This window comes from Notamacropus eugenii, assembly GCF_028372415.1.
Source record: "Notamacropus eugenii isolate mMacEug1 chromosome Y unlocalized genomic scaffold, mMacEug1.pri_v2 SUPER_Y_unloc_7, whole genome shotgun sequence".
NCBI lineage: Eukaryota > Metazoa > Chordata > Mammalia > Diprotodontia > Macropodidae > Notamacropus > Notamacropus eugenii.
In genome coordinates this window covers 188,142-211,898 of record NW_027325145.1, presented here as the reverse complement: position 1 = coordinate 211,898, position 23,757 = coordinate 188,142, and the positions used below count along the sequence as shown (strand labels likewise).

Genomic DNA, 23,757 nt, shown 5'->3' with positions numbered 1-23,757 from the left:
AAATACATCATAAATCATTAGAAATGCTAAGTCCTCTTAAAGTGAAGTACAAATAATTTTCTAGAATATAAGTATATTTTATAATATTTCACTGTCTGCTATTGAGAAGAAGATAGTGTTGACAATAAAATGTTGAATTTGAGACAATAATCTGTTTGATAATAATGATTAGATAGATAATAATCTAATTGATAATAGTGTTCTCCTTTGACAAATGAACAAGTTGGGGGAAAGGTACTCTGTTCTGCTTTGCAGTTTTCTGATTGAAAGTTTGAGACTTGTAAAAATTTTCAATTTGTCTCTTATGGAGTATTTATAAATTATAATTAAAAATAGTCATGAATTTTTCATTTTACATCTTATGTTACAGGCTGCTTCAATTTGGACCCCAACAGAGTCTTGGATATCATCTTAGAAGTTTACGAATGCAGACCAGAACATGATGAATTCTTTGTGTCTTTAATTCAATCCTTCATGTGTTTGTGTGAACCTGAAACACTCTGTCATATTCTTGGGTTCAGATTCAAGTTTTACCAGGTAACTTTATGTATTTATTACTGATTTGTGTTAAAAATGATAAATCATTACTAAATCAGTTTCTTAAGAGTATTGGTTTTCTCCTTTAATATGTATCAAATACTTTGTTATATTCATATTGTGCCAAGTTTTATAAAGTCATCACTTTTATGGAACTAATGGTTCATATGGAACTAACTTATACTCTTAATTACAGATAAGAAGTAAAAACATATGAATCAATTTTTAAAATGATCAAATTTTTAAAATTTTAATTTTCTTTTTAATTCCTAATTCTCTCTGTCCTACTTCCTATCCCTTTCATTGAGAATGCAAAAAAAAATCTGTTATATATAACCAGATAAAACAAATTTAGGGTTAGAATCTCAAGGCACTGTCCTTTTTCCTTCAGTTTTTACTCTGCATTCATCACCTCTTTTTGGCAGGGGCGGGAGGGACAATATCATGTTTCCTTTCAAATCCAGGAAGCCCAAGAATTTAAAGATAGAAATTTGACTTTTATTCAGTAGCAGTTGGTGGAAGACTCATCATTCTGATGTCAAATCTGGCATTATTAGCTACATTTACTAGCTTGGTTATCCTGGGAACGTCACTTAACCCTGTTTGCCTCAGTTTCTTCATTTATAAAATAAGCTAGAGAAGGAAATGGCAAACCAAGAAAATCCAAATGGATTTGATCAAACAACAGTGGATATTTAGATAACCATTGAATATTTTTGAGCACAGTAATGACATGACTAGATTTAGGCATAAAGATTAATCTACCTTTTCAGTGTCTTTGCTACTTTATCAATATTAGGCTCTGTATTTATCATCACATTTTTCCCCTCTTTCTCTTGTTGACTTCATTAGTTCCATTTTTGCCTATGCGCTAGTCACCAACTAAATCATGTTGTCATTTCAGACCGGCTTTTTTAGAAGTACTTAAAATTTTCTTTTGGTTCTTATTACAACAGTTTTGTAAAATTTTTCTTTTTAGTTTCTGTTTACAGAGTGTGGATGTTGTTTTCTTCGATCTGCTCACTTTTCACGTCTTATCTTGTTTCTCAGTTCCCTTCTCTTTCATATGTTACAATTTGTTTAGTTTCTCATCTGATTTTTTTTCAGTTCTTTCATATTTCATATGGTGCTACTATAAATATTTTATTGTATATAAGAATTGTATTTTTCTTAGCATTGACATTCTGTGGATATATATGCATAGTAGCAGACTTTGGAGGTTAAATGGTATGGACATTTTGGATCTTAATAGTTTTCTACTATGCTGTAATGTGCTTATCTTCCCATAAGCCCTTCTAAGTTGACCACTCCTTTCCTTTGCCAGTTTGTGCTAATTTACAATTTTTTGATTACTGGTGATTTGTAGCACTTTTTAAAAAATTATTTATTTTTACTTTTCAACATTCATTTCCACAAGATTTTGAGTTCCAAATTTTCTCCCCATCTCTCTTCTCCCCCACCCCAAAATGCTGTGCATTCTGATTACCATTTTCAACTGTCTTCCCTCCCTTCTATCACACTCCTCCCTTCCCTTGTCCCTATCTTCTCCCTTTTCTTTTAGGGCAAGATAGATTTCTGTACCCCATTACCTCTATTTCTTATTTTCCAATTGTATGCAAAAAAAGTTCTCAAAATTTATTCCTAAAACTTAAGAGTTCCAACTTCTCTCCCTCCCTTTCTCCCCTCCCTAACCCACTGAGAAGGCAAGCAATTCAGTACAAGCTATATATGTGTAGCTATGCAAAAGACTTCCATAATAGTCAAGTTGTGAAAGACTAACTATATTTCCCTTCATCCTATCCTGCCCCCTATTTATTCTATTCTCTTTTTTGACCCTATCCCTCCCCAAAAGTGTTAACTTCTAATTATCTCCTCCTCCCATTTGCCCTAGCTTCTATCATACTCCTACCCACTTAGACCCTTCTCCCCTACTTTACTATATTGTAGGATAGATTTTCATACCAAATTGAGTGTGCATGTTATTCCCTTTTTAAGCCAAATGTGATGAGAAGCTTCAATTTTTGCATCTCACCTCTTTCCATTTCCCTTCCCTTGAAAAAGTTTTTCTTCTCTTTTTTAGGAGATAATTTGCCCAATTTAGTTTCACTCTTTGTCCTCCTAATATATCCACAAATCACCTCCTGAATGACATACCAAAAGAAAATATTCTAGGAATATTGTAGCCAAATTCCAAAGTTCCTTAATTAAGTTCCTCACCCCTTAATTTTACTTTTTTAGACATCATCTCTTCCTGTTCAACTCACCTTGTGCCCTTTGTCTATATAAACTATCCAAATACTGAGAAAAGTCTCAAAAGTTACAAATATTATCTTTCCATGTAGGAATGTAAACAGGTTAACTTTAGTATGTCCCTTATGATTTCTCTTTCCTATTTATTTTTCATGCTTGTCTTGATTCTTGTGTTTGAAAGTCAAATTTTCTATTCAGCTCTGATCTTTTCATCAAGAATACTTGAAAGATCTCTGTTTCATTGAAAGACCATTTCTTTCCGTGAAGTATAATAATACTCAGTTTTGCTGGGTAGGTGATTCTTGGTTTTAATCATAGTTCTTTTGACTTCTGGAATATCCTATTCCAAGTCTTTTGATCCCTTAATGTAGAAGTTGCTGGATCTTGTGTTATCCTGATTGTATTTTCACAATATTCGAAGTGTTTCTTTCTGGTAGCTTGTAATATTTTCTTCTTCATCTGGGAACTCTGGAATTTAGCTACAATATTCCTAGAAGTTTTTCTTTTGGTATGTCTTTCAGGAGGTCATTGGTGGATTCTTTCAGTGTTTATTTTACCCTCCAGTTCTAGAATATGAGGGCAGTTTTTTTTGATAATTTCATGGAAGATGATGTCTAGGTTCTTTTTTTGATCATGGCTTTCAGGTGTCCTCAGAATTTTTAAATTGCCTCTCCTGGATCTTTTTTCCAGGTCAGTTGTTTTTCCAGTGAGATATTTCATATTGTCTTCCATTTTTTCCTTCTTTTGTTTTTGTTTTGTAATTTTTTGGTGTCTCATAAAGTCATTAGCCTCCATCTGCTCCATTCTAAGTTTTAAAGAACTATTTTCTTCACTTCTACCCTTTAAAACATTTTTCTCCTCATTGGCTTTTTGGAACTCTTTTGCCATTTGAGTTAGTCTATTTATAGAGGGTTTTTTGGGTCTCCTTTAGCAAACGATTTGCTTTTCATGATTTTCTTGCATCGCTCTCATTTGTCTTCTCAATTTTAACTCCACCTCTCCTATTTGATTTTCAAAATCATTTTTGAGCTCTTCCATGGCCATTGCATATTTACTTTGGGGGTTTTGGATGCAGAAGCTCTAACTTTTAGGTCTTCCTCTGATTGTGTGGTTTGTTCTTCGTCATCTAAAAGAATGGAAGAAAATACTTGTTCACCAAGGAAGTAATCTTTCATAGTCTTATCTCTTTTTCCATTTTCTGGGCATTTTCCCAGACTTTCTGGACTTTTGAGTTCTTTGTCAAGTGGAGGGTACTCCCTAGAGACCTATAAGATCTTAGTTGCTCCAGCATGGCACAATTAACAGAGAGGCTCTGGTTTGGGAGCAAGCACAAGCTTTTCTGCCCAGGATTTGCAAGTACCATTCCCTCTGAAGACCCCGTCACCCGATCCATCAGCCAGTGCTTCTCCTCACCAAAGGGTGGCCACTCAGGGCTGAGACTTAGATCAACTGCTCGATTCCCCTACGGTCTCTAGGGTGAGGGCTCCAAAAATGAATCCACCACCTGGAACCAGGGGTAGGGCCAGACCCTTCTCCCTTCTCACTCAGATGAAAGACCTTTGTCACTGACCTTTGAAACTATCTTTGGCATTTATGTAGTGAGAAGTCTCGAAACTGCAGTTGCTTTCTGGGATTCCACCACACTGAAGTCTGCTCAACTCATGTTTCTGCTGCACCACGTGGTCAAGACTGTGTCCATTTCTAGTCTGGTGTGGTGAACCTTTCCTGTTGACCTTCTGGGATGTCTTGGACTGGAAATCTCTTTCACTCTGTTGTTTTGTAGATTCTATTGTTCTAGAATTTGTTTAGAGTCATTTTTACAGGATTTTTTAGGGGTTGTGTGGGAAAGCTTCTACAAGTCCATCCTTGTACTCTGCCTTCTTGACTTGCATCTCCTCTGATTTGTAACATTCTAAGTTGAGTTCCATCTAGTACCCAATATTTTGTAATTTTTTAACTGCCTATTAACCCTTTCTCATTTTAGTAGATATTTCCCTCCCCCTTCCCAAATGGCGTAGACCAATTAAATTGGCCCAGTGAAGTTCTTCTTGGTTGCCTCTCCATTTCCATGCCTTTGCCCATCTTTAGACTGAAATTCACTTTTACCTTTTTGTGGTCTCTTTGAATTCCTAGTTTCTTTTCAAAATTTCAGAAGCATTAGTGTCTAATATGAAATCTTGTGATTTCTCCAGCTGCTAGGCCATACAGCCATCAACATTTACTTTGAATTTGTTTCGTTTAAACTCGTATACACATTTTTCCCCGAACAATAGAATGAAAATTTCTTAAGTGTTTTTTGTCTTTTCATTAGTCTTGCACTGTACTTGGAACATAGTAGCTAAAAATACTAAAAATACTAAAATACTAAAAATGATTATTTAATGTTCAGTCTTGGACTGTGCACATGTGGAGATGTTGTCACCTTAAAAAAACCTTCATTTTATTTCCAGTCTGTTGTTCTCTATAGTCTCTTAGGAAGTTCTTGGTTAGGTTTTTATTTCAGTATCACATATATTTCAGTATTATATTGTAATTACTGATGAGGATTTGTCTCTGTACTTGGATTATGCATTTTTCACTAAATATTTTTTAAATAATGAATAGTGGTTGTTTTCCTGTATTTATTAAGCTTTTTCCTTTTAATTTTAGGATCCAAGTGGAGAGACTCCATCTTCTTTATATAGAGTTGTAGCAGTACTATTGCAACATAATGTTACAGATTTAGAGGCTTTTTATATCCATGTAAGTTTCACACAAAGTCTGATCTATATAGTTGGGAAAAATATTAGTGGTTCATGGGCTGGCCAAGCCATATTAAAAATGAGAATTCTATCTAAATTAATTTATTTATTCAGTGCATTTGTAATTAAGCTACTGAAAATTACTTTATACAGTTAGAAAAAAATAATAAAATTCATCTGGAAGAACAAAAGGTTAAGAATATCAGTATTTCATAATATACCAAAATATTGCCTGAATACAGACTGAAGGATACTTTTTTCTTTCTTTTCCTTCCTTCCTTTCTTTCCTATTTCCTTCTTTGTTTTTTTTTTGTCTTCTTTGCACAAAATGAATAATGTGGAAATGTTTTACGTGACTATGCATGTATAATCTATATAATATACATAAATGTATAATTTATTCTACATTTGTATGATTTTCAGTGCAGGAGGAAGAAAAGATAGAATTTAGAATTCAGAACTTTAAAAAACCAAATTTTAAAAATTGTTTTAGTCTATAATTGGGGAAAAAATAAAATATTATTTTAGAAAATGTAATTAGGCAATGTTTAATAAAAGTACAACACAGACAATGTTAATTTGTGTTTTTCTGAAGTAGTACAGCAGTAGAGATAACATTTCTATTTGAATTTGATACCATTGCTCTAATACCTTTTGTTTCAAGAGGTAGAAGGCAGACTGTTTCAAAATGTGTTTCCTATTGTCTTTCCTCCACACAGTAGAGAGAAGGAATCCATTTGATGTGAATTTATAAATGTATGTAAAATTGTATCATGCATACTTCTGTTTATCAGTATTCTTTTGTTTGGACAGGTCATTTTACCTCTATATATTTGCTGTACTGCAAAATAGAGATTAAAGTAGCAAGTGGTTTACAGGGTTGTTGTTAGGAACAAATGAAAAGAATAGTAAAGTATGCATAGTGGGTACTACATAAATGTTGTAGTAATTACAATAATATTAATAGCAACAATTTTGTTATCTAGAATGGAAAGTGTCTCATTTTTTTATCTTGTTGGAAATGTGGATGTATTATGACTTTTCTTTTAGCCACATGATAAGCAGAAACTTGGTTTATTGGAAGCACTATTGAAAATTGGTGATTGGCATCATGCGCAAGATATTATGGATCAGATGCCTCTTTTTTATGCCACCACACAGAAGACAATAGCTTTTGCCCTTTGTCAACTTATACATGTAACAATTGAACCATTATATCGAAGGTAAGTTAAGATCCATTCTGTTAGCTATATGTAAAATAGCAGTTTATCTAGCTTCACACCATACACAGACACACACACACAGACACACACATGTATATATGTTAGATTCTTATTTAGAGTCTCCAGTGTGGATAACAGATTTTTTTTACTGGTTTTTTAATATTTTAAAATTTGTTGTATATGAAAATTTTGAACTTAATAAAACTAATTAAGCACACCACTGTACTGCAAGATAGTAACAGAAAAGAATGAAAATGATAATCTGTCCTTTTCTTTAAAGTGTGAGACAACAATATATTACTTTTAAAGCATATGAGTCCTCTGTTCTGAAGTGGTCAGGTGACGTTTTCCTCTTTTCTTCATTTTTTGACAACTCTGTTGTTAGATGCTCTTTTCTTTGTCAGTCAATTCCAGTTAACAAACATTTATTAAAGTGCTGAGTACTAAGAATATAAATATAAAGGAAAAAGACTTCTAACGGAGGGGGGAAAAAGACATGGTATTTAGTTTTAGGAGAGGAATTAAAAAGTGAGAACAGTTGAGCTTTTCTTCCTAGAGCAATTGAACAGTCATACTTTTAATGGTAGAAATATCTTCCAGCATGAGCGCATTTAGCTTACTTTTATCAAAATATCTTTTCTGTTCTGCCTTAGTCCTTATGAGTCTTACCATCTCCAGAACAATCAGCTTCATAATTTCTTATGAGTCAGTAGTATTCTATTGATAGATAATAACTTATTATGATATTCCCAGATTCACAAATTCTTTAGCAGTACAAAAATAGCTGCTGTAAATATTTCTGTATGTATTGATCCTTTTCGTGTTTCAGTTGGGTTGTAATGTATATTCAGTTTGTAGTATTTTCAAGTTAAATTGTTCTCCAGAATGCTTGGCATAGCTCAGAGCTAACTTGGATTTATTCATCTGAAAATTACCTATTCATATCATTTCACCATTTAGCTGTTGATTTTACCTTTATCTTCTATGTTCCATTTCTTATACTTGCTGTAGCCTTTTGTTTGATTTCTGTGCTCCAAGTTTCGTCTCATTTCAGTCAATACATTATTCCTAGACATTTATGATTTATGATTGCCATTACCTTTGCTTAATTTGTGCATTTTTTATACTTAAATGTGCACATTTTCTTCTAGTATGAAGTGTACTCCCACACAACTTTTTTATCTTTTCCATCCCATTGTCTAGCAAATTAATTAATACTAGTATGTATTTTAATAAATACTTTTCAGTCAGTTGCCTGACTTAACTTAATTTTCCTAACTTTTCCACTTTGCTGTATAGTATTGGTATCAATGTACCTTGAAGTCACAAACCAACAACATATATGTTAATTTCAGTTCTTAGATAAAGTTCTCTTCATTTTCAACCTCTGTATAAAAAACTGTTACATAGATTGTAATGATGATGACTCTTTTCTTTTCATAAATTCTCATCCTGAACAATTTGAGATTGTCACAACCAATATTAATACATATGAGACAACTAACTTTTTCTCATATCCTTTAGACTTGGAGTACCTGCGGGTGCCAAAGGATCACCTGTTGTATTTTTACAAAACAAAAGAGTTTCACCAAAGCAAGTACAAAACTTTGAAGACTTAAGAGAAGAAGTATTCAGTATGCTTTCTCATCTTGGTCCGAACCTTTCTCATGATGCTATATTGTTTGCAAAAGTTGTACGCTTAGGAAAAGCATTTATGAAGAAGGTAAAGACACAGTTCGACTCAAAATTTTAACATTGTTAGAGTGTTTATTATTTATAGTTAGATTGATTAACAAACAGAAAAGTGAATAATTTAGATTATCTCATTTCTTCCAGACATATTAACCTTTCTTTCATGCCTTGTTACATAATTTTCTGCAATTAATACTTGTATCATTCTTTGCATTTGTATCCCCACTGCTATGTTGAAGAAATTGCCTTCAACCCTTTCTCTTTTAAAAAACAAATTCTGTTGCATCCTTTCCAAAAATTTTTATTGATTGTCTTTTCTTTTTTATAACTTTTTTCAACACTCTGTCCCTCCCCACTCTCCACTCAGGAAGCCATCCCTTATAAATAATTTAAAGAAAGGAAAAATAGTTAATACATTAATCTAGTCTAACAACATATGTAATATTTTGATTTGATTTGATTTTTTGCTTTTAGACTGTTCTAATAATTTTGTGCTTTTATTTGATATAGTTAATATATTTCTAATGCTTCTGTATTCATCATAGTTTTCTTTATTCAATTACAATTCTTCTTAACAATCTCAGTTCAGATCCAGACACTACCTTTGTAAGTCTGGAAAAGCCATTTTGTCTCAGCTTCCTGTTATAAAATGGGGATTATAACAGCACTTATTTTGTGGAGTTGTTGTGAGCATCAAATAGATATTTGTAAAGTAGCAGCATTTATTTATTTGGTCTTCTGCCTTCTATATCATAATTTCCCATGCTGTCCACCCATACCTAGAATTCTTGCCTTCATTTCCGCCTTGTGATATCCTTAGCTTCTTCTAGTTCTGTTTACAAGATTTTCCTAATCCTTTTTTTCCCCCTAAATTTTTGTTTTTCTAATCTTTTGCTTAGTGGAGTGACTGCCACACAATGATTTCACTTAACCCTAACGAATCTCTCCCATTCCACCACAAAATATGTGATTCACTTATACAAGACAATTGGAGTTTAGTTCATGGTATTTCATGGCTGCTATTGTTCCTTCTCACATTTAAAAAAACTCTTATTTCATCTTTAAATATTTAAAAATATTTATAATAATAGTTAGAAAACATTTTTCTTTTTATAAAAATCTTCTAATTTTTTGATTAAATTTTCTTTATAATTGTGTTTCCTTACCTTTCTTATTTTTTTGTTGTTATTTTGGAAAACTGATTTTCAGGTTTTTTAACATTCTTTCCCCACCTTCCCCTCATCCCCCAGTAATGTTTTTCTCATGTTAAAAGTTCATCTTCATTTATTTAGATTTATTGAGTAAGTCTTCTAAGGTTGCATCTTATACTTCTTTGTTTTTCATAATAAATTACTCTGTTCCCTTCTGTATTTTCTTCTGTGTTCATAATCATGTCATTGAGTTCCTTTTTTCTTATGTGTGATCTTTCTCCTGAAAGCTTGTATGGTGTCATTGTTAAATTTAGTCAACATATGATTTTTTGTTTTGTTTTCTGATAGTAGTTTCTTTTGATTGCTGCATTGTTTTCTATAATCCATCGATTCTAGGCAGTTTTCTTGTATTTCTTCCAGCATTATGGTTTTGAGGTTTTACATTTAGCCGTATTATTTTGAAAAATTATATTTCAGTTGTTGCCACATAATCCATCTCAAAAACAGTAGTTCGTGCTTACATAACTATTGTTTTATCATATTACTTATAAATTTTTATGTAAATTTATATATAGAGACATTTTATATTTTAGGCCATTTAGTTTTGTAATTTGTTTTTCCTTTTTTTTTACCGATTTTACAGAAGTAAGGATAATTTAAAATTTTTAAACATGTAAGGCAAGACATATGACACTGTTGAGGTATAATTGATTTTCTTAAATACATAGCACTGCTATTACATTGTGAAAGTGACTGAAGACAAGTGAACAGGTTGTATTGCAATAAAACTACTAAAATGAAAAAAAATACTCTTTTCTCACCTGTGCAAAAATTTGCGCTCCCTACCCTAGGAATTAATGTAAAGAATAGGACATATTTACTCAAAAGACCTAAGAGGAGACAACCTTCTGAGAATTCAGTATGGTGTAGCGATGTGATGTGGCAGCCTAAGAAGTTACTGTGGATTCAAAGAAACATTAGCACAATGTTTCACCCATAACCCAGTCTTTTACATACCAGCTACATTGGATTTCTTTGTTTCCTTTTATGTAGTACCTTCAAAAGCCTGCCTGTCACCCTTGCTCCCTACTTGTCTTGTCAGCTTCTTACTTGTATGTCGTCATTTCTTGTTAGATTATAAGCTCCTTGAACAAGGAAATGTCTTAATATATTCCCTGAACTTCAAATTGTCTATTAATGTGAAGGCTTGCATGTAGAGGAAAAAATATACTTGATATGTTTGGATCAGAGCCAGGAGTGATGTATGAAATTTGCAAACATATCATTTAAGCCCAAACTTACAATGAACTTCATATTTTTAAAAGATGCATTGTATGCTGCTAAATTCTTTTCACCTGACTTTTCATAACTCTGTCAAAAGGAAAATTTATCATTATTTGACATAATTTATTCTTGAAATAATTCCGTTTTTGTGCTGATTGCTTTCTTTTAAAGATTTTAACAGCCAGATTTTTTAATAGTTCTTTCTACACGTTTTCTTTCCCTTCTTATAAAGTTTTCTAAACTGGAAATGAGCACATAAGAGTAAAAATGGACTGTCAGTTGTCTGTGCCTGCACTTAGAATCTAGACACTGTTTTAAAAAAAAAACTCCAAAACTTTTTATCAGCATCATTGCCTATCTGAAATTATGTCTCATACACAATAAGTTTGCAATTCATTTTTAAGTGAATGAGTTTTTTAAAAGTTTCCTTACTTGGATTTTATTCCTAATTCAAGATTTATCTTTTTTTCTTTAGTTTCATTCTGCTGGAAGTAATGAAGATAAAGAGAAGATGGTGAGAATATGAAGCACTGATTAGGGTCATTTTAGCATTTCTAATTAATTTCTAATTTAGCATTGTGATAATACTATGGAAATATCTTTAAGCATTATATATTTAATTTACTGAAAAAGAACAAGAAAGAAAATACATTTACTTTGGAGCACTTGATTTGTCAAGCAGGGTTGTATTCAAATAGTTCTACCCTTGTAGTCTTACACTAAGAATATATCTTTTTTTAGTATCATGGTTTGTAAATATGGGACAGTTATACCAGGGGCACTTATGTCTCAAAGTTTTTCTATTATTCAAATGAGTTATAATGCTTTTTGGACCTTTCTTCCTTTTTCAGACCTTTGCTATGTAAAAATTAGTATTATAAATAATTAGCATTATTATTACACATTTTGAAGATTATTTAAAAGTCAGGTATGAAAGATTTATCTGATGAGTAATATTATTTTTATTTGGCATGTAGAAACATAAGACCACAGAAGTAGCACAAGTCAGATACTCCAAAATAAGTTTATTTTCTTTGTCTGACTTGCTCTGTGTTGTACAGACCTATGGAAGGCCCCACAAATACCAGAATCAGTTATGCAAGAAATATTTGTTTGGCTACATACAGAATGCAGTTAAGTGGAATCAAGAAAAACTTTCTTTAGGAAATGAGATTTAATTCTAGGACTTAAAAGCGAGCCAGGGAATCCAAGAACAAGCATGGGGTAGGAGGTGATGAGATAAAGGACATGTTGAGTTAAAGATTTCAGCTGGATATCCAGTCTGAAACATCTAAAGGCACTGGAAAATGACAAATCATATATCAGCAGGAAGATTGGGGTTGGAAAGGTGGATTTGAGATTCATCACTATAGAGATGGTCATTGAATCTATGGAACCTAGATCACTCATTGAAGTGGTTTTTTAAAGAAAAATAGTATCTTGATTTCCACGTATTAAATGTATCTAAATTCATTTTTCCTATCCTAGGAAATTTTATTTAGTTGTTTGCTTAGTATTACTGACCAAGTCCTTCTTCCATCTCTTACTTTGATGGACTGCAATGCTTGTATGTCTGAAGAACTTTGGGGAATGTTCAAAACATTTCCTTATCAGTACAGGTAAATAACAAAGTATATATTATTTCTGCTTTTAAATTTTTATATTTCATGTTTTGAATGTATATTATATTTATTGTGATTGTTTGTCTTCCTAAGGTATCATTTATATGGCCAATGGAAGAATGAAACTTATAATAATCACCCACATTTAATAAAAGCTAAAGTCCAAACTGTTGATAGAGCCAAATATATTATGAAGTAAGTGGTTGCTTATTTTGTTAAATAATTTGAAATAATGTAGTGTGTCATCTTTAAAAATGAGAAATTCTTTGAATTATGGTAAAAGATAATATATTTTTGAACTATTTAAATAGTAATGGTCAAAATTATCTGAAAAACTCCATTTGTGCCTTATATGTATTTGTATGGGGCTGTGTGTGTGTGTGTGTGTGTGTGTGTGTGTGTACACACATCTATATGGAGTGAAGTAGTGTATTTAAAATGTTAAAATAATCTAAAGGTACTCCAGTTAATTTGTAAAAAAAAAATTAAAGGCTTATTTGTGAAACACACGTATTTGTGAGTATGGGGAATGGTAGCATATATGTTTACAGGGAATTTTAATAATTGCTTAAAGAACATAGTAAGGGATGCCCTCTATGAAGCTGAGAACTGTATATACTTAAATGTCCAAACTTGTCCCCTTAAGAAATAAAAGATGTAGCACTATGTGTATAGAATATGTATTTTAAGACTTGGTTGAAGTGCCTCTATGGGCAGGAAAGTGATGTAAAAATATTAGTTTCCACTAAAAATTTCAAAAAAAAAAGGACACATAGGTACAAAATTAGTTACTTTCTTTTTCCAATTTCTCCCACTTTATCCAGCCTTACTGTAAGTATACATTTTACTCTAGTTAGTGCCCTAACTCATAATATTCCCTTTGTATTTCTCTTGTCTATACTTTTCTTCAAATCAATATTAAATACAACATATTTAAATATTTATTGAAGAATCAGTTATGATAAATGAAAACATTTACTATTCAAGCCAGTTTAATAGAGAGTAGAAAATAAATGTTAAGGAACAAGAAAGTTGTAGATTTAACATATGTCCTTGTAAGTAGCAAAATAGGAAGAAAAAGTAAAGCACAATATCTCACATTTGTAATTTTTTTTTTCAGTCTATGGATCCCAGTTTTCTAAAGAATTCTGTGCAGAAGCATTTTATTCCTCAACATATATTACTGGGTGTCTGAAAGAGACAGTGCTTTACAAGTAATACTTATTACTGTTATCCCTTCCAGAAAAATTCCATGATTTTGTCCATGCAATATTAATTCACCATTGGGTCACTCCCATCATTCACCTCCTCCACTCTTGATGAGAAAATACTCATTTTTACTGGGTGTATCACAAGCTTTTTTAGTCAACCGCCTTCTTTGCAGGATCCTCCTTCAGATCACTCCCTCAAACCACAGGAACTTTCCCGAACTCTCTTCTCTTCTCCCCCTGTACCACTTCAATCAGTGATTAGGTCCCATGGATTCAATGACCATCTCTATACTGATGACTCTCACATCTACCTTTCTAACTCTAATCTCCCTGCTGATATATAATTTGTCATCTTCAAATTCAAAAAGTGTTTGAACATTTTGAACATCTTATTAAGATGGATGTTATGGATTGTTAAAGAGTAAAAATTCTTTCTGTCCTAAAAAACCTAACTTAAATTCAGCCTGTCCAGAAAAGAACTTGTCTTCCCGTATGAACCTCCCCATTTTTTACCTTCTGTGTTATTGTTGAGGGCAACATTGTCCTAGTCCCTCAGTCCTCATCCTGTACTTATCTGCTTATCCTCCATATCAAAATTGGTGTCAAGGGCTGTCAGCTTCACCTTTTTGTGTTTCTTCTGACATTGCTCCTACTTTGGTGCAGACCCTTATGTATGTACTGTGGCAATCCCTTTTGTTCTGTCCCCTCTCCACATCATCCTCTATTCAGCCACTAAAATGATATTCTTACAATGTAAATCACAATCAGTAACCTTCAGTGGCTTGAATGAAGCTTGAAACTATGAATGTGACTACATCAAGATGAAGTTCATTCCATTTTTAGCTGGCTCAAACAGGAAGATTTAATGATTAATTTTATTAATGTTATACAACTAATGCCTTTATATGAAGCCAAAGTCTGTGTTTTGTGTTTGAATCAAATATTACCAACTTGCATTTAAAATTAGGCATCTATCTTTTCCTTGGGACTTACCTTTTTCAAACTTCCAAATTCTTGAGGATTAATGGAAATAAAAACAACATACAGTATGTATTTCAGAAAACAAAAGCATATTAGAATATTTACTGAAAAGAGAAGATTAACTGTGAAACATGATACAGTGCCTGGCACATTTTGTTATTGTTAACTGATTTCACTCCTGTCCAAGTCTGTGTTCCTGTTTGTGGTTTTCTTTAGAGACAAGAAATTTAGCTTTAAAATTTTTTTCTCAATTTTTTAAGGACTTAGTTATGTTCCAGGAACTTGTACTAAGGGCAAACTTACTACATGAGATACAAAGGAAAAGGAAAAATGGTTTCTGCTGTGATGTAGATTACATTCTAATGTTTCCTGCGTTGGTGTGATTCTGAATTGGCATAGGAACTTTATTTTGAAAAAATTTGGTACAAGTACAAGTAAAAATGCTTTGTTACATTTAAAGTAAAAAAATTGTTTTGCACACTATACACATATAAAAGTTAAAATAATTTTTAAGGCGTAAAATGGAAACCAAAGATAAAAGATATGTCAGTTTATTTAAAGTAAATAATTAAAAAGCAAGTTAAATCTCCTTGACATTTGATATAGTTCATGGAAAATTATTAGAAAATAAACAAAAATGATGAAAATTATGTATCTTTTTTTTTCCATAGGCGTCTTACAAAAGAAAATGTCAAACCTTCTGGAAGACAGATTGGAAAACTGAGCCATAGTAACCCTACTATTTTGTTTGAATATGTAGGTTTTGAGAGTTACATAAATTTTAAAACAAAATTTAACATATCAGATGAGCACTCAGGAATTTTGAATCAGAAAGACTTCTTTTCCTTAACAAGTCACTTAACCTTTTTGTCTCAGTTTCCTCAGTGAGATGGGGACTCATTAACTAGTAAACAAAAATGGCCTATTTATGCATTATCATGCTATGAACAGCATTTTTTAATATGCCATGTTTTGTGATTTAAAATAATATTACAGGCCTGATGTTGGAGTATATAGTACTTTTAAGGAAAATGAGATCAACTTTTGATTAAAAAACATTTTTATATCAAAAAGTGTTATATAGAATTTATGCTTTTTGAATTGCATGTTTTATCTAATCTCATTTTTGTTAAGAAAGTTAAGCAGATTTAGGTTTATTTGGAAATTCATCTGTTACAAAACTTTAAGAAACATGAGAGAAGTGCAAAGTTTATCTAATTTGAAAATATATTTAAATGCATCTAATGTTTGAAAATTTTTTATGACTGTTCAGATGTGAGATTTTGCATCAGGTAGCTGGCTAAAAAGATTGTTGACTTTTCTGATTTTATGTATTTCAGATTTTATCACAAATACAAAAATATGATAACTTAATCACACCAGTAGTAGATTCTTTGAAATACCTCACTTCTTTGAATTATGATGTTTTGGCATGTATCCTTTTATTTAGAAAAAGAGATGCTTCTGTGGAACAGTAAACTAGCTTGAAAATTTTAAAAATACTGTGCAAAAAGTCTTTTAATATATATGAACTAATGAAATGTGTTTGTACATGAATTAACTAATGAATTAGCAGAAGATGACATACAGTTGTCAGCTATAGTTAAAATCCAAAAAATTGGGTCAGTTCTAATAAAATTTACAATAGTAATGTCTTACATTAGTTAAAAATTTGACTTAGCCAATGCTTGTAATATGGGAAAGGCATAGCTATAGTAGGTAAGGTATGGAGTTTCTTATGTACCTTCTTTTGGTGTCCTATGTAATGGAATTTTTGTGTTTAAGTTAAAAATAAATTACAAGAAATCCATGTTGGATGAAAAAGGAAGATCATAGATAGGGCAAGGACTCTTCTTGAAGGAGATAACTGACTAGAGAAAGCTATTTACTTATTATCCTTCTACTATGTAGAATAACTTTTATACTATACATTACAATACAATTATAACTAAAAAGGTTTTGAAAAGAAACATTAGAAAGGAGACAGTAAGAGGTCACCTAATTTACTTTGACGAATTCAGATCACGTCATCTACATAAATATTTGAATATTGAAAGATTTGGTTGGTGTGTCTACGGAATCTCTTTTGGTTAGAAATATTTTTAAAAAATTATGAAAAATTGGGTGGTACAACACAAAATAGGAGAAGGGTGGAACTCTACAATTTCAAAGTATGGAAAGACCATTTCACACCTATTTTTGTGTGGAAATTTTAGAATGGCTCTTTAAAGAGATGGCTAGTAATTACCTAGATGGAAGACCTTCAGATGATGATGCTTGCTGAACAGCAATAATAGTACTGATCACTTTAGAGTTAATATTTTATTTGATGCTTCCAAAAACATGAGAAAACCTTTCCATTTTATTGGTGAACAGGCAGACAGATTGACAGATGTACCTGAAGCGGTTCTTCCTGATGATTTGTCTAGGTGGATAAAGTCAGGGTTCTGCAGTTAGCAAGACTCATCTTGTGATTCTTTACCTCCGTTTCAGCTGTTTGCATATTTATTAAACAAACGAGTATCACCTTTGATCATGGTGATAACTATATCTTTGAATTATGACTATCTTTACTTTCTGTTGGAAAGTTATTGAAGTGTTTTCTTTTTTAATCTCTGGTGTCTGTTAGTTAATAAGTGATATGTTCCAGCACTTGTGCTTTGTCCTCAGGGATTGAGATGTAATGGAAAAAGAAAATACATAAAAAGGAAATGAAGAATGGGTGGGTGGGCAGAGAGGACAAATTTAAGATCTCTAGGGAAGAGGACGTGCCAGTTTATGTGCATGATGAGATTGCAGGTGAAATCCACTTGAGAAATAATGAGTTGCCTGCCTGAAGTATGTTGCTAATAAAAAAAAGCCTTCATCCTAGTGCTAAGATTAAATGGCATCTATGGTGGATAATTGATAAAGTGACAAACGTGGGAGGCAGGAAAAAGCTAAGTTTGAATCATGTTAACTTGACTAGGCAATTCACTTAACCTTTCTGTATTTCCCTTTCTTCCTTAAACTTCCTTCATCTCTCACAAAGGGTTGTTAGAAGAGTCAAATAAGACCTCTGCAAATTAGAAAGTGATATTTTAATGCTACCTTTTATTATGATTATAATTTTATTAGGATTATTGTAAAATGAGAAATGGAATTGAGGAACCACTGGAATCTGAAGAAGAGAATGTTGAAGAACTAGGGGTCATTGAGAATTTTCAGTGAATCCAAAAATTAAATCTATTAAAAATAGATGTAAAAATTCTTTTTTTCCAAGGAATTGATACTTTAAATAACTTAGAAAAGGAGGACATTCTCATGGTAGAATACACATTGTCTTTGTCAAAGCTAAAAATGCAGTTTTATTAAATAAGTAGGGATTGGCATTGAATGGGTGCTCTTGATAATTTCACTTCTAACTCCACTTTAAATTGGTTTGTTTTTGGTGGATTTCTTTTTATTTTGAGGTGTTAGTAATGTGAAGTACTTTGAGAACCCTGTTGCTCTTGAAATGTTTCAAGATTTTTTTTTTTCCCTTAATTTTGTAAAAGATTGCATTATTGAAGCTCTGGCTAATCCAGAAAAGGAGAAAATGAAACATGATGATACAACCATTTCAACTTGGCTTCAAAGTGAGGATTTTTTGTTTGTATCACATTATTCAGGAAAAGACTTTATTTTGAATGAATTCTTTTGAATTCTTTCTAATACTGTGCTTCCTACAGATTTCAAGTTTCTTTTTATTTTCACCCCATATAGGTCTTGCTTGTTTCTGTGGTGCGGTTTTCCGCAAATACCCAATTGAACTTGCTGGTCTTCTACAGTATGTGGCAAACCAGTTAAAGGCAGGGAAAAGGTAGGTTTGTAAAGTTATGTTTAGGTTTTAATGTATACCTAATTTAATAACAGGTTGGTATTAATTTAATTCATTTATTATCATTTTCCTCTAAACTTGTATTTCAAAATGGAATTCAGTTCACATTATGTAATTGTGATTTTCCTTGTTTTTGAGTTTTTTAAACAAATTCTAAAAGATTTTTAAAATCATTCAAATTTTAAATATCACATTGATATCCAGATTAGAATAATAGAGCTTTAGAGATGGCAGGGAACCATAAGTTCCAGGTTATGATTCCTACCCAGCAAAGAGATTTATCCAACATCTCTGACAAATAGTAAATAGTAAATTCAGCAGCTTATTTTTTGAGTCCACTCTCAATTATGAAATGTTACTCAACCTGTATTTTCCATCAGGGACTAATAGGTGTGGGAATAAACTGATAGTTATAATTATACCTTCAAAAACTTTGTTGCCAGAGATGTAACGTAAAATCTCATCTCTGACACTGAATAGAAACATGAATTGTAAATTGTAAAAATGAAACTAACACTATAACGTATAATTCACTAATTTGTTGTGATTTTAGTGAAACAATACATGTAAAAATGCTTTGAAAATCTTATAATGTCGTTTACATACTGTCCTTCAAAGATTTCTTATATACAATCCCTTTTAGGAGTCCAGTGACATAATAGGTATTTTTCTGATCCTATAATCTTTGCTTCTTTAATGTGGCCTTACAGTATGTTTCATTTTCTGGACTCCTTTGTTGGCTCTTATCAGTTTCTTTAGCTTTGGTTATTTCCCTGGATTCTGGTTTGGGTCCCCTTTTCTTCTACTTATATGTTCTCTGCCTTGGTAACACCATAAGGTCTTTATGAAATGTTTCATCTATTTTGTTTTATTATATCCCTAGCTTTAAGGAGTTGTATTCTAATATGTTACAAATAGGCAACGTGTATAATTAAGTTTATATAAGTTACATATGAAATAGATGAAAAATAACCTTACAGGAAAAGGCATTAGTAGTTGGGGGAAGAAATTTGTAGAAATTGATATTTGAAATGAGTCATGAAAGAATTTAAAAGATGGAAATGAGGAAAAAAAGAATTCCAGGAAGAGGCATAGAGATGGGAAATGAATTATGTGAAAACTTGCAAGCATACCAAAGTGGCTAAAAAGTAGAACTAGAAAGTTTGGCATTTTTTTTGTTTTATTTGTTTTCATTATCATTGTTTTCATTATTGTTTTCATTATATTTTTTATAAAATAAAAATCTATTGTTTCTTTATTTCATTTTTTCTGTTCTTCTTACATGGGCAAGCCAAACATTGTATTAGGCGATAAACAATTTGTAGGAAGCCTGTAAGTCTATGAAAGGGGTAGTTTGGAGAATGTTTGATGCTAAAAAGAAGACTTTATATTTTGAGTAATAGTGAGTCACCAGGGTTTATTTGCCTAGGTAATTGGTTTCATGTTCAGATTAAAATGGAGCCTCTAACAAAGATTCATGAAGTCAGCAGAATAACTTAGTTTTAAAGTGTAATATTTTTCATTATACTTTTTATTTATTTTTATTTATATATTAATTGCATTGTAATCTGGTTCAGGCAGCACTTGGGTTGTGTATTTAACACTTCTGGTATTGGTGAAAGGTAATGAAAGCCTCAAGTTAATAAATGCTTCATTGATTTCCATTTAAAGGAATTTTGTGATCAGGTTTTGGACTACCTTTCTAGCTTTGTTATATGTTACTGTCGATTATGTAATGTTAAATCTATCTAACATGGATTTTTTGCTTTTCTCATCTCTTTATAGAGGCTTTCTATAGGACCATAGAAGTAGAGCAAATTTCACAGTCAGTTTAATGCCCACTTTCTAGTCTCTTCCTTCTACTACTCTGAAATTCCCAAAGCTGCTTGTGCGTCTTTTTCTGAAAGATTTGCTTTGCATTTATGTGGTAGGCATTTTACATATGTACTGAGACATGTTGTTGTTATCTTTTGGGGAGTGTAAGGTCATTGTGGACAAAAATGATTTTACTTCTGTCTTTGTATTCCCAGAGCGTAGCTGTACACATAGTAAGTTCTTAAAAGTACTTGCTGCTTTCTTACTTGACCTTCCCCCTCCATAACTTTTTCTACCCTTTCCTTAAACTGCCCTGTATTTCTTCAGTTGTTGGAAATACTTATATCACTTTGTATTATTATATTGATCTGTATTGTCATAGTAAAAAAAGTCAGGGAAGACAAGAGAATAATGGAGAAGGAGAAAGCTGAAATGTAGGGAAGAAAAACGAATAAAATATCAATGTTATTGCAAGTACCATTTATGCAATTTTACCATTCGGCAAAAACAGCTAATTCTGGTACCTATTCTCAGATTTTTCTTTCTCCTTCTCTCTACCCTTCGATAGTTCACTACCTCAGAAGTTTCCGTAATATTGCTTTTTTTTTACTCATATAAGTTAATTACTAGAGGGGAGATCTTGCAAATAATCAGCACCTTATATCAGTTGCTTTTCATGATCTCTTTGCTTTAGTAGAATTTCCAGAATTTGAGCATGTTATCTTCTACTACTTCCTGTGTCTCCTTCATAATTCTCGTATTCCATTAGAAACTTCATCATTTTTCTTGGTGCCAGTATTTGTAACTTTGGCCCATCCATGGTTATTCTTTTTGCCCTTCATACTCTTCTGTCTGTTAACCAGTGTCAGACCTCATTAATTCTACCTACATATTGCATTTAGACTTTTCCACTTAAAGAACTGCTATTCTAGTTCAACCCTCCATCAGGACGCATTTTTCCTAAGTTCAGTGCTTTCTGTCTCACATCTGTAGTTCACATAACTGCTAAATTAATATTTCTGAAATGCAAGTTTGCAAGATGCATGTTACTGTGCAACTAACCGTCCTTGTATGTCAGTATGATAAAATACTAACTGCTTATACTTAGACCTTGACTTCTTACCCCTTCACTGTTTATTACATCATCCAGCATTAAGTGTCACCAAATTTAGCATTGTTCTCCTGTTTCCATGCCTTTGCATATTCTGTTCCTTATGTTCTTCTTTCTCACCAAACTGATTAAAAATCATGAAGTTCCAGCCCTGGCTCAGCTTGCCAAGTTCAGATCTGTCCTCAGACTAGCTTTATGACAGTGGATGAGTCTTATAACTTTATTTGTTTGACTTTTCTCATCAATGTAATGACCTGTAAAAGGAAATGACTCCTATATCTTTGCAAGAAAATCTCAAATTGGGTAACGAAGAGTTGAATATGACTGAAACAACTGAACAACCACCACTTTCCAAGGGAGGATTTTCTTTTTTCACTAAATATAAAAGCACCAAATAACTTCCAGTAATTTAAGCTTTTGAATTTGAAGGGAGTATTTAAAAAAGAAACTTAGATCCTTATTCTGTTAAAAGAACCATGGGTCTAGGAAGTAGATAATATTGATTTCTTTGAAGAAATTAACAGAAAATGATAAAAATGTTGGTATTAGTATTACTTCTCAATATTTGTATTTTGTATATATTTTTCTGTAATTAGTAGTTTTGAAAAGTTAGATGAATTAAAAAATTTGATAAATTACACTAATTTGTATTTTGTTTTCAGTATTGTAATAAAAATTTGTTCAGAAGTGTGGCATATCTTGAATACTTTGGGCCATGCCTATTTGGAGTGAAAAACTGAATAACCACCATGTTTTCCACTGCAAAATATTATGTAAACCTATGTGTGAATTAAGAATTCCTGAATTTGAGGGAATTGGAACTTAAACTGATCAGACATAAAAAAGTCTTATGGTTTTTATTAGAAACAGTAATTATGACAAGACAGTGTTTCCTGCCACATGTTATTAATTCCCTTTTTAACTCAAAGACCTAGTCTAGTTGCTCTTGATGTAAATATCTAATTGAATAATATTTGTAAATGGACTGAGTTTGGTTTTAGAAAAGACTTGGCCTTGCTCTTGTTTTTGTCTATATTTCCTATCATAATTTATCATTCTGTGGAAATCTGCTTAGAAAAGTTGAAAAAGGAAATTAGTGGTAACAATTTGAAAATAAATCACATTTGTGTGACATGAATCCAGTTAAATATTAGTAAATATCAGGACTGAAACCCTCTATAGGTTTTCCTCTATGCTTGATGTCTTTCTGTTATTAAAATATTGCATGCTGTCCTTTGTTTGAATATATATTATTAACATAGTTTCCTTCTAACTTGTGAGTAGCTTTGACCTACTTATATTGAAAGAGGTAATACAAAAAATGGCAGGAATAGAAATTACAGAAGAAATGACAGTGGAACAATTAGAGGCGATGACTGGTGGAGAACAGCTAAAAGCTGAGGTGAGTATGATTTCTTTCTTTTAAAGACTAGATTTTTTTTATAACCCTAAATTTCTTCTCTCCTTACCCCCAGCAAAAAGTGAGACAATAAATGCTAAAATAAATGTCAGTTTTAAAATTTTTATAGTTACAATTAAGAGATTTGTATTGTAGGAATGTGTTGAAAGTCAGAAAAAATGTGCTGAAACTAGAAAGAGTAAAATAGGAATTCAACTGTAGATATTTTTTAGCTGTGATTTTGCATTGCTGCTCAGAAAGAAGGATTTTATTTAAAGTTATGCTGTTTATCTTAAGGAGTTTGTATTTTACAGTTTCTTTTTTGGATAAGATTATATCTCAATCATAAGTCATAAATATTTGTTTTACTGAGTAACTGTATACTTCATTTTAAGTGTTACTTTATTTATTTATTTTCTTAAATTTGCTGAATTTTTAGTCTGATTAGCTTTTTTTCATTTTTGTAGGGTGGCTACTTTGGACAAATTAGAAACACAAAAAAATCCTCGCAGAGGTTAAAGGATGCACTCCTGGATCATGATCTTGCCCTTCCTTTGTGCATACTTATGGCTCAGCAGAGGGATGGGGTAATATTCCAGGAAGGAGGAGAGAAACATTTGAAGCTTGTGGGAAAGTTGTATGATCAGGTATTTTGAGAATTGTTTATGTGCTTTTTCTTTGTATTTATATTTTATTTAACCATAATTTTTAGTTTGATTTAGCTTTCAATAAATATATTCAGAATATTTACTAAAATGTACTTAATAACTTTACCCATTGAGAAGGCAAGAAAAAACAAATCGTGTTACAGTTATGTATAGACAGGCACAGAATGCTGGTAGATTTTGTGGAATATCCAATCATATATTCTTGAAGGATAG

At 31.9% G+C, this 23,757-nt stretch overlaps 1 protein-coding gene across 1 annotated transcript in view; it reads left to right on the top strand.

Moving 5' to 3' along the window:
* LOC140517020 (THO complex subunit 2-like) overlaps positions 1-23,757 on the top strand; it is a 71,738-nt gene that overhangs the window by 14,958 nt on the left and 33,023 nt on the right. Inside the window, exons 8-20 of the mRNA XM_072627868.1 lie at positions 371-537; positions 5,437-5,529; positions 6,579-6,751; positions 8,276-8,474; positions 11,354-11,392; positions 12,367-12,497; positions 12,594-12,695; positions 15,364-15,448; positions 16,033-16,126; positions 18,229-18,309; positions 18,437-18,533; positions 22,762-22,879; positions 23,344-23,523. Coding sequence (XP_072483969.1) covers positions 371-537; positions 5,437-5,529; positions 6,579-6,751; positions 8,276-8,474; positions 11,354-11,392; positions 12,367-12,497; positions 12,594-12,695; positions 15,364-15,448; positions 16,033-16,126; positions 18,229-18,309; positions 18,437-18,533; positions 22,762-22,879; positions 23,344-23,523 — 1,559 coding nt within the window. The remainder of the gene's footprint in view (positions 1-370; positions 538-5,436; positions 5,530-6,578; positions 6,752-8,275; positions 8,475-11,353; positions 11,393-12,366; positions 12,498-12,593; positions 12,696-15,363; positions 15,449-16,032; positions 16,127-18,228; positions 18,310-18,436; positions 18,534-22,761; positions 22,880-23,343; positions 23,524-23,757) is intronic.